This window comes from Thamnophis sirtalis, unplaced genomic scaffold, assembly GCF_051295495.1.
Source record: "Thamnophis sirtalis isolate CommonGarterSnake01/CBP01778 unplaced genomic scaffold, rThaSir2_p1.2 scaffold_11, whole genome shotgun sequence".
NCBI lineage: Eukaryota > Metazoa > Chordata > Lepidosauria > Squamata > Natricidae > Thamnophis > Thamnophis sirtalis.
In genome coordinates, this window is record NW_028261391.1 from 8495053 (window position 1) to 8507062 (window position 12010).

Below are 12010 nucleotides of genomic sequence, written 5' to 3' on the forward strand. Positions count from 1 at the left end.
GCTCTAAGTTTGAAACATCCAGGGAAAATCATGTATCCATAACCACCTTGTATGTTCTTATTTATTTATTTATTTATTTATTTATTTATTTATTTATTTATTTATTTATTTATTTATTTATTTGGAATTGTTCAAAACTACTGGTGATCTTAATTTTTATGCTCCTTACAACAGGAAAAAAGCCCGTCATTGCCAGAGGATACTGTGCCTGGGTCTCTGCTTCAAAAGTGAAAATAGAAAATGAAAAACCTGTGATTTCTGAAATAACCACCGCAAAGATAGTTTCTTTTATTGAATATTTTTAATATTTGCTTGAGCAGAAAAGTAGTTGCTGTAATTTCTGATGAGGGAGGGAAGGAAGAGAAAGAGGGGGGATGGAGAGAGGGAAGGAGGGGGAGGTTTCCTCTGAATTAAGCTTTCAGTGTTATATATCACTCTTTGTTCAAGAGGTTTTAAGCCTTTGGTGGGGAGGGTAGTTGAAGGCCGTTGACATCTGCTAAAACGTCTCCTGGGCATTTAGATGATCCTGAAAACTCTTTGGGGAAGGGAGGAATGGTTTGCACGAATTGCATGACTGAGTACGGAGACTGGCGTTTCTAAGAAGACAAAAGATACAGAAAAGTTGCTTAGCTGGTTGACCATAACTGGATTAGAGATTATGTTTACTTATTTCATGAAATATTCAAGGCAGCTGGTGTTCATAACTTCTGCTCTCTGGATGCAACAAGGGTAGACCTTTCTAACTATACTTCCTCACAGTAGGATCTTAATCTACAACAGTAGAGTCCTTCAGGTTTCTAGGTTCTATCATCTCAAGTCTTAAAATGGACACCTAACATAAAAAACCATCAAAATAGCACAACAAACATGTTTGTTCCAACTTTCTGCACCAAATCAGGAAGTTCAAACTGCCCAAGGAGCTGCTGATTCTGTTCTACAGAGGAATTGTTGAGTCTGTCATCTGCACTTCTATAACTGTCTGGTTTGGCTCTGCAACCCAACAAGACATTTACAGACTTCAGAGGATAATTATGACTACAGGGGGAAAGAAACAATTGCTACCAACCTGCCTTCCATCGAAGATCTGTATACTGCAAGAGTCAAAAAGAGGGCTGTGAAAATATTTACAGACCCCTCACATCCTGGACATAAATTGTTTCAACTCCTATCCTCAAAACAATATTTTTGGGGAGGGCTTATTTTCAGGGAAGGGCTTAATTTGCGCACAAAAGCCCAATTGGGTTTATTATCCAGGGAGGTCTTATTTTCAGGGAAACAGGGTAACTCACAAAAAACCTATTCAGCAGAACTTCATCTACCTCCTTAATCAAACCACCTCTTAATCAATGATTTAATGAGTTATTACTTGACTGAAAAAATCTGTTGGTTTGTTGGTAGAAGCCCGGTCAATGTGTTTTAAAATGTAAACTATGCTCAACAACCCAGGAATGAATATTTTCTGCAGATCATAACTGTCTGAGGAACTTACCGGACGTGGGAAGAAATTGCATTTTACATAGACTTTTTCCTCTAATGCCATCCCTTTGTTTATCACAGAGCCTTTGCACAGGCCTCTCTCCTAGAGCAAAAGAGAAAAGTTTCATCAACAAAAGCCAAGAAATTTAATCTGCCAAGATTTCGAATATGCAGTTGGTAGCAGTAGTTGTAATTGCTTCTTTGGGGTAGGATGATTACTATGTATTCACCTATTTATTAAATTTACATTCTGGCCATCTCAGCAACCTGAGTAAATCTGGCAGCTTAAAACAAAATAAAAACATAAGTGTAAAACTTTGAAAACTGTAAAATCAAAACCAGCAGCAATGAAATAAACGTTAAACAGTCATAGTACATGGTGAACGTTTGGCTCTCCCTCAGTCAACCACCATTGGTTATTACCTATCACTCTTATTTGTTTTTAGATCTATTTATTATAGCTGATATTAGCATCCGTCTCCCAGTTGCTCTTGATTTATAAAGGTGGCTTCATTTAGAATGCTAAACAGGAGAGCAAAACCCAACTCCTGTGTTCACTTAAGAATTTATGTCCAGCCTAATGAGCTTTTATGTGAGTTTTCCTTTCTTATCCTTTTGCATCCCCTGGGTCTTTAAGAGCATAGAGACTAAAACTGTTGTGCAGAAAGAGAAAAAGAGAAACCATGAAGGTGAAGAAGATGAATGTTGGGAGAGAGGGAGGAAGGGGAGGAGAGAGAGAGAGGGAGAGGGAGAGGGAGAGAGAGAGAGAGAGAGAGAGAGAGAGAGAGAGAGAGAGATGGTAACTGCTAAGAAGGGTGTGTGGTTAAGAACACAATGGAAAAGGGAAATTTGCAACTTCTTTGAGTACAGTAAATAGTACGTCACTTATGAATATAGTATTATATTAATAGGTATATGAATTTGCCTAGGGTGCATTTAATATATTAGGGATGTATTGCTTGTGTAATAAATCTACCTCTTGTTTAGACGGGAAAAGAAAAGAAACATTCAGGCTTCCACAATGCAATGGCCAAACTAATAACCTATAGCATGACATAATGGGGTGGCTTGATTTATTCAGCAAACTAAGATAATTTCTGTGTTCCCACAGACTGTCCAATCCCGTTTCTGGCAAATGTACATGTTGTATAAATGCAGCCATTGAGTTCGGCAGATATTAATGGCTAAAGAACATGACTCGGTATGAGCAGTTGAAAATTTGGTTCTTGAGAAGGAATGTATTGAGCCATTTATTTATTTATTAGACTTATATACCGCTTCATAGGGCTTACAGCCCTCTCTAAGCGGTTTACATTTTTTTTTTAGCAAATTGAGTCAGCAACTTGCCCCCACAGTCCGGGTCCATGATGTCAGATTAGGTTTTATGCAAATTGTGAATACTTACCGCATTTTCAATTGGGAGGAAAGGGCATTTAGTGATGTCAGGCACACGTGAATTTTTCCGACAGGAAGTCTCCTGGATGGTGTATTCTACCCCTTCGGAAGCACCAGAAACCCACTGTAGAAAGTCATAAACTGTTAGAGAGGGTCAGATTCTCTGCAGGAAGGGCTCTCATAATTTAGGTGCCATGCCAATTTTTATCAGCCGGATGCCCTCCATAATAGTCCCCATAATTCTCAGCATTAGGTCCTGAAGAGTTGGCAGGATTGTCAAGTGTCCTTACTAATAAAGGGATATTAATATTCAGAATAAAATAGAATGTAACATATCCAAAGATCAGAGATCCATCCATAACAGCATTGCCAAAAACGGCATGAGCTGTCAATCTAATTTTGCGAAGCTTCTTCTCTGGTAACATCGTACTGCTAACTAGGGCATACAAAACCTTTGCCAGGTCAATTCTTGACCTGGAACCCACATTGTATATCTGACATTAACACGATTGAGTGGGTTCACAGGTATTTCTCAAGAAGAGTCCTCCACTCCTCTATCACAAAAGAATTCCCTATGCCTCTAGGCTTGAAATTTTGAGCTTGAATACTCTGGAACTGTGCCGCCTGAGTCCGATCTAAGCATAGTACATAAAATTGTCTGCTACAATGTCTTGCCTGTCAACTTTTTCAGCTTCAATAGCAGTAATACTTAGGCAAACAATAGGTAAACCGCTCCAAACTCGATTGCAGAAAATACGACTTCAGCAACAGAGTGGTCAGCACTTGGAATGCTCTACCCGACTCAGTTGTTACATTCTCAGATCCCCACAACTTCAACCTTAAACTGTCTACCGTGGACATCATTCCATTCCTAAGAGGTCCGTAAAGAGGGCATAAGCACACCAGTGTGCCTTCCGTCCCTGTCTTACTGTCCCCATTTGTCAACTTAGAACAATTAATCAGTGGAACAGAAATTGCCTCCAGAAGTTGTGAATGCCCCAACACTGGAAGTCTTTAAGAAGATGCTGGATAGCCATTTGTCTGAAACGGTATAGGGTTTCCTGCCTAGGCAGGGGGTTGGACTAGAAGACCTCCAAGGTCCCTTCCACCTCTGCTACTGTATTGTATTGTATTATTCATGTTTATGTTCATACCTATACTTGTTATCTTGTACATGTTTGACAAACTAATAAATATAAATAAATAAATATTGAGGTTCCCGGGAAGCCCTCTGGCAGATAAAAGTTAAAATAATCTTTACATCAGATTCCTGCAGACTTTGTGAATCTGTCTTTTGCACTTTCCTTGGCAATAATGGAGACATAAATTATCCTCTTCTGGGATTACTTCTATTACTATTTTTTATTTCTACATTGGACATATGTAGCAATTCCCATACAAATCAAATCTACAGCATCAAGTTTTTGTTCAAAAACACTCCACTTCAACTTTACCCATTCCATTGCTTTGGTGACTTTGACAAGGCCAAAATAATGAGCGTGGTTAATTTCAGCATTGAATTTGGCCAGGGTCCGTTTTGCTGTCTCCTGATAACTTTCTTCAGAAGGGTTTCCACGTCGTGGACAATCAGGGCAAAGTCTTGAAATAGCAGAACTAGAAACTTTAGAAAAGCAAAGAAGTATTATTTAAAATGGTGAGATGATACATTTGAATGTGAGCTTGTGCATTTAAATGAAGCGAAATACAGAAACCTTGGATCAGCATGGAGAATAAGCCATCACTCTTGAACCTGTATCTAGTGAGGATCATAGTTGTTTAGCAACCTGGCACAGCAGTCAACAACAAGGAACCAGTGGAGCCTGGCATTGGGAGAGGGGAGAAATCTGAAGGCAGGATCCCATAGAAGAGAATATCTATAGGTGAGGGTGGGACTCCTTGATGCTCTCTGAGTTTGGTGGTTTTGCTTGCAGATGATTCATTACCTGAAACCTCCTCTGCCTTCTGGTACCAAACAGACTGGAACCCCAAATCTATACTCAATTTGGATCCCCCCTGCTCCATTTATTCATGCCTGATTTTTGGAGACAGCTTGGACAACTCCGTGCAATTTATTTGGCAAGTAGTTAGCCATGGCCTCCTTCCTAGGTTGGAGGGAAAATGACTTCCTCATGGTCACTGCTGGGTTCGTGCCCCGAAGGGGACTTAAACTCACGCTCTCCCAGTTTCTGGCCTGATGCCTTATCCACTACATCAAACTTGAGCCGAGGTGGCGCAGTGGTTAAAGTGCAGCACTGCAGGCTACTTCAGCTGACTGCAGTTCAGCAGTTCGGCTGTTCAAATCTCACCGGCTCAAGGTTGACTCAGCCTTCCATCCTTCCGAGGTGGGTAAAATGAGGACCCAGATTGTTGGGGGGAATATGCTGACACTGTAAACTGCTTAGAGAGGGCTGAAAGCCCTATGAAGTGGTATATAAGTCTAACTGCTATTGCTATTGCTAAACTGGCTCTTAATCTGGATTAAGAAGAGCCGAGGTGGCGCAGTGGTTAGGGTGCAGTACTGCAGGCCACTTCAGCTGACTGTTATCTGCAGTTCAGCGGTTCTAATCTCACCGGCTCAAGGTTGACTCAGCCTTCCATCCTTCCGAGGTGGGTGAAATGAGGACCCAGACTGTGGGGGCGATATGCTGACTATGTAAACCGCTTAGAGAGGGCTGAAAGCCCTATGAAGCGGTATATAAGTCTAACTGCTATTGCTATTACTTTTTCTTTCATGGTAGAATTGGATTCTACAATGTAGTAACATCCAAAGAATGAATATGTCAAGACCAAAGTAACTTTTAGTCTGTGTCCATTAACACCTGATGAAGGAGATGCCTCTTGATCTAAAGTTCAAACCACATTTGCAACAACTTCCAGCTCACACAATCCACTCTCTAATTGGCACAGTCAGCCACGTTGGCAAAGCATGAGCCATTCGCCAATTGCCTGTCGAGGTTCTCGTTACTGAACTGCAAATAAATCAAGTGGGGGTTTGTTTGTTTTTTGCAGAAATAGACTGAGGCACAAACTACAAGTTAAGTGAGTTTTGCCCTATTTTACGACCTTTCTTGCTACAATTGGTAAGTGAATCACTGGTGTTGTGGCCTGCCAGCAGCCAGCGAAGCTGGCAGCAGATTCGGACAGTGAGGAGGTTGGGAAGGAACATGGGCCAGTCCTGGAGTCTGGGGAAGGCTCTGATGAGGGCTCTGTGTCGAAGGCAGAGAGGGGGCCTGAGCTCCAACAGTTATCAGCTGCCTTCAGAGTCAGACATTCCCAGTGTGCGCATGCACAGAGTTGCCAGACGAAGGGAATAGCTAAAGAACAGAGGTCGACTTGGGAGTAAGGCCATAGGTGGACGATGAATGGCCGCTCCCAGAGGAAATAAAAGAGGAGTGAAAGGGGAGTGGAGTTTGCAGGAGACTATTAGTTCTCTAATTCATTAATGACTCTCTGAGACTCCTTGCCAAGTTCTGCAGATATGGGCCTGTCAGCTCTCCAAGCCAGATAAGGTCTATGACTGAAAATCCTCCCTTGAAAGACTTTGCTGGTTGTGAATGAGCAGAATTCACAGTAAAGAGCCGAGGTGGCGCAGTGGTTAGGGTGCAGTACTGCAGATCACTTCAGCTGACTGTTATCTGCAGTTCAGCGGTTCTAATCTCACCGGCTCAAGGTTGACTCAGCCTTCCATCCTTCCGAGGTGGGTGAAATGAGGACCCAGACCGGGGGGCGGGATATGCTGACTCTGTAAACCGCTTAGAGAGGGCTGAAAGCCCTATGAAGCGGTATATACGTCTAACTGCTATTGCTATTGCTATTGCTAAATTAATAAAAGGGTTTTTTGCTTCACGCTCTTGGGAAGCCTCGGTGAGAACACCTGGTTAGTTATTTAATTAGTCACAGGGTTGTTAAGTGAGTCTGTCTTCCCGATTGACTTTGCTTGTCAGAAGGTTGCAAAAGGGAATCATATGACCTTGAGCCATAGCAGCAGTCATAAGTATGAACCAGTTGCCAAGCATCTGAATTTTGGTCACATGATCATGGGGCGACTACAAAGGTCGCAACTGTGAAAAACAATCATAAGTCACTTTTTTCAGTGCTCTTGTAACTTTGATCGGTCACTAAATGAACTGTTGTAAATCGAGGACTACCTGTAATAACTGTTCTTTAACATAACCAAGCAACAAGAGTATGTAGTAGTTGCTTAACAATTACTCCTCATTTCTCAAAGTTTATACTTCTTCCAAACATTGGTACCGAAAAATTGATCATGGAAAGTCAGCTTTAGGAAGTTACAATATGACTTTATAAAGCAAACTAATTTTCAGAGAAAAATGATGCATAAGAGTTAATATACATTTTAATAACGGCCCTTGGGTTTTAGAGGTCAGCCTTCCCCCCCCCCCCCCCATGCTGATAGTCACAAGTGCATCATGAACAGAATATGTCATTTGGGTCTGCGGGGCCGGAATCTGAATTCTGTTTTTTAAATTTTATAATGAATTCATTTTATAGCAATGCAAAGGTTTTATATATATTTGCAAAAATACATACAGCAGAAAAGGAAATTGGATCAAACAGCGCCCGTGGTTGAGAAACAGAGCAAAATGAAACTACAGATGTAGTCTTAAGATTCCCTGAAGAATGGAACAAGGCTTTAAAATACAATTGTGGGACTTTTGCATTTATTTGATTTCTGTAGGGAAATCAGTAAAACTATGATTGGGAGATATATATGCTCAGATCGATATTTCCTGTAAACCTACATGCAGCAAACATGGAAGATACATACCAGTGCGTAGACTGCAGCTATATCTGTACATGAACGAATTCTTTGACTTCTCGTTGTATTGAAGTACTACTTTGCATTGGCCATGGACCTGGAACAAGATAAAATAATTAGTGTTAACACCACCCAATTATTTCCCGAATGGTGAAGTCACCTCAAATTAAGACCTGGAAGCAATGGTGGGATTTAGCCAGTTCGTAACACTTCGGGAGAACCAGTTGTTAACTTTCTAAGCAGTTTGGTGAAGTGGTGGTTGGAACAAAGCATTAGGGCAGAGAACCGGTTGTTAAATTATTTGAATCCTTCTACTGCCTTGAAGGAGATGTGAATGTTGTCCATTGCAGTGACGTGCAGTCAGGTGAGGCAGGTGAGGCATAGCCTCACCGCTCTCATCATGAAAAGAAAAAACATGTAAAAGGAAAAAGGCGAGTGCTGAGGTGAGGCTAGCTAGCTGCTGGGGGAGGGGAGAGTGAAAGATCACATTCAATACCAAAAATGGGGTCACTTAGAAGATGGTCAAGAACTGCTTCCTCTCCTTCTAGGGTGCAGACATGGAAGAACAAGTTTACATTGCAGGAGTGAGATTCAGATTGAATATTCAAAGGACCTTCCCATGTGTAACAGCCAGTGGGACAGCCAAGAGTAATTACAAGATATCTCTGCCCTTGAATAGGTTTACCACCAAGTGCTCTGAGAGCCCTTGATCAGGAAGGCTTTCCCTTGAGCTCCTGCAGTGAGTGGAGGTTGGACCCTCCCTTCCAATCAGAGGTGGTATTCAGGCAGTTTTGACAGGTTCTAGAGAACCAGTAGTGGGAATTTTGAGTAGTTCAGAGAAGCGGCAAACAGGCTGGCCTCGCCCCCTCTGCCTCCCAGCTGATCTTCTTTTGTTGCCCTGAATAGGAGAACAGAGCTAGAAAGCAGGTTAGAGGGGTGGGGAGGAAATGGGGATTGCAGTATCCTTCCCCTGCCACGTCCACCAAGCCATGTCCACCAAGCCATGTCCACCAAGCCACGCCCGGTAGTTTAAAAAAAATTGAATCCCACCACTGCTTCCAGTGCTATATTTCATGTGTACCATGCCATTGATTTGAAATGGCACTTCAGTGCAGGGAATTATCTTCAATACAGACATACCAAGGAGCCAGTGGCAAAATGGGAGAAGTGATGAGGGCTATTCTGAAGAGAGAGATTTGCTACAACAGGGCAAGTGAGTAGAGTGACTCCTTCTGCCTCTTTTGTAAACCAGTTCAAAACCCAGATTCAACTTCCTTCCAAACCCCGTCAGTAGTTTTTTAAGTAAGTAGATTGATTACTTACTGCTCCATGGTCAGTTGGAAACTTGCATTCTTTCCACTTTTTCCCACTCAGGATGTGGCAGTCAGTTTCTACCACGTCCAAGGTGAGGTAGAAAAGCGAATCGCCATTTTTCTATGGAGAGACAAAGAAAAACTCCTGAAAAGGCGAATCAGGGTGTCAATCACCTTAAACACATTAGATGGAAATAAATTAACATTCAAATCACCATTAGAAAAAAGAAAAGACAGGAGGTCAGCTGAATTTTCACTTGATGTCAAGAAGCCAACTGTGCTCTCGACTGAGTCCAGCCAGAGGTGAGTTTCTACTGGTTCGGCTTGGTTCGGCTGAACCAGTAGTGGTATGCTGGCCTCGGTCGCAGAACCGGCAGCAACCCAGGCTGGCCATGCCCTCGAACCAGTTCTCTGATCACCGCCATCTTTTTTTGGGGAGTTCTGTGCATGTGCACAACAATTTCCATTGAATTGCACATGCGCATGCACCGTGCATACAGCTCATGCGTGAGCAAACCGGCAGTAACGCTGGCTAGAACCTACTCCTAAGTCTAGAAGATTCCTTGAAAAGGGCAAGGGGGTCCAAGTCATTTTAATTATTTATTTATTCAATCACTGTGGCATCCATCTTAGTTTTCAAGTAATGCAGGCTTCACGATCCAAGACCAATGCCTTTTAAAGCCCTGTGCAGCCATCTTGTGCACATGCCAAAAAGATTTGCACTTCTGCTGGGATGCTGCAATGTTTGATGAAGAGGAAGAGAACTTCTAGGTCTCAGGGTGAATCTCCCAGTATTTTAATATCACAATGGATATCAACTCCTACATCAAGAATAAACTGGTTACTTTGGTGTGTACAAAGAGCAGGTCATATAATGTAGATTCCTTGGTCCTCTCAAGCTTTTTCTCTTTGTTGTCCCTCGTTTAAATTTCCTTCTCTGAATTAAGATCACCAATCACATCTTTGAGAATTTTTAAATGATGTATAAGCCTCAGGCCCTGTGCAGTTGGAGAGTTGGACAGAAAAAGACTATAGTATGTTGGAACTTTATATGCAAAGAGGCTCAGTGTCCACAGAGTCAGGGTTTACTCCAGATAGTTTGCCCCATGATGCAAAATATTTATTTTAATACTAGTAATAGGTGAGTATCCATTACCACCAAATCTGATCTCAAAGGATTATGTTAGAAAGTCTTAGAAAGGCATTGCCTTGTCCCATCTAAAAAAAGGGAAGGGGTGTGCGACCAGGGATATCAAGATCTGCCACAAAATGTGCATTAGTAACAGAATAGAATAACAGAGAAATAGAGTTGGAAGGGAGCTTGGAGGTCTTCTAGTCCAATCCCCAGCTCAAGCAAGAAACCCTATACCATTTCAGACAAATGGTTGCCCAATCTCTTCTTAAAACATCCTATGTTGGAGCACCCACAACTTCTGGAGGCAAGTCGTTCTGTTGATTACTTGTTCTAAGATCTAGGTTGCTCCTCTCCTTGATTAGTTTCCATCCATTGCTTCTTGTTCTGCCTTCGGGTGCTTTGGAGAAAAGCTTGACTTCCTCTTCTCTGTGGCAGCCCTTCAGATATTGGAACACTGCTATCATGTCACCCCTAGTCCTTCTCTTCATTAGACTACTAGACATATCCAATTCCTGCAACTGTTCTTTGTATGTTTTAGCCCCCAGTCATCTTTGTTGCTCTTCTTTCAGTATTATGGTGAAGCTGGCACTGCATCTAGTATGAAGGGCAAACAGTAACTTCCCACTTACTCTGATTTTATCGTAGTACCAAATCTAGACTATATCTCTTGGGTGCCATCAAGTGATTTTTGCAGGGGGTGGGTGGGTTTTCCTAACTACTGTGTTTCCCCGAAAATAAGCCAGGGTCCTATTTTCCTTTTGACTCCCAAAATAAGCACTTGGCCTTATTTTTGGGGAGGTCATATTTTTTTTGAGGTACAGCAGGCGGTGAGCGTGGTCATCTCAAGGCTGTTGCTATGTTGCAATCTTTTCAAAGAGGGCATATTTTCAGTGGAGGGTTTATTTTAGCACATGCACTCAAAAGCCCGATAGCGCTTATTATCCGGGGAGGTCTTATTTTCAGGGAAACAGGGTAGGTACATAAGAACTTCCATGATGTGAGAGCAGAATAGCTGGGGTTGAATAGAAGGAAAGGAAAACGTCATCAGAAAAAGGAGGTCTTACCTGGGGTAGGTCGCGGACATCAAAAATACGCTGGAGGCCAAAAACGTAGCCTTCTTTCCGATTTGAATTGACTTGGTCTAGGGCCACTTCCGCAGCAGCCTTTACCACCAAAGAATTGCATGATGGGTAAACAAATGAAGGAGCTGTCGAGGCAGCCAACGTATAAACGATCTGTATCCCAATTAAGAATGAAATAAAAAGAACCATTTTGAAAAAAAAAATTGTAAAATCAGAGAAGGCAGAAACTGAACTACACTGAGAAGAGAAAGGTGTTGAAACAGCCTTGTCCATCTCTATATATATATGCTTTGAAAACAATATCTAATATTTGTTCTTCTACTATAAACATAGGGTGGACCACACCTTTAAACTTCATCCTGTGGTTTATAATGTATAACTTGGCAGGGAAATTTTCATTTATAGTCTTATTCTTGGATTCAAACCAGTTTCACTGTAGAAAGAACCCTTCCTTCTTTCCTTGGAAAAGTTCAAGAATGCTTAAAAGTTATGAGTATCATTATTGTATAATAATTTATAGTGTGAGTATTGTTGCTGGTATAATTACCTTGTGGGTGTGGCTGGTCAGAAAATGGCTCATATGTTCACTGTAAAATATCTGACATATGAGTGTGTGTCATGCCCCAATACGCACACATGCACACACACACACACAAATGCAAAATACCACTCACGCGTCATAATGAAATCTCTAGAACTGTCAAGCCTATAAACTTGAAATTTTGCAGGTATATTCCTCTTCGCTTCCAGGTGCTCGCTAAGAAAGGATTTTTTTGAAATGACAATCAGATCATTAGTATTTCTTATATTATTATTAACACACTCTGAT

The 12010-nt window shown here is 41.7% G+C and overlaps 1 protein-coding gene across 1 annotated transcript; it reads right to left on the reverse strand.

The window, feature by feature from the left end:
- Positions 1-301: 301 nt before the first annotated feature.
- LOC148043527 (fetuin-B-like) lies at positions 302-11432 on the reverse strand. The gene is made up of 7 exons (XM_087726131.1): positions 11164-11432; positions 8975-9085; positions 7661-7748; positions 4326-4492; positions 2882-2995; positions 1490-1579; positions 302-596 (listed from the first exon to the last, which is right to left on the reverse strand). The coding sequence occupies exons 1-7, from the start codon at positions 11368-11370 to the stop codon at positions 453-455; spliced, it is 921 nt and encodes a 306-aa protein (XP_087582257.1). The 5' UTR covers positions 11371-11432; the 3' UTR covers positions 302-452.
- Positions 11433-12010: the final 578 nt, after the last annotated feature.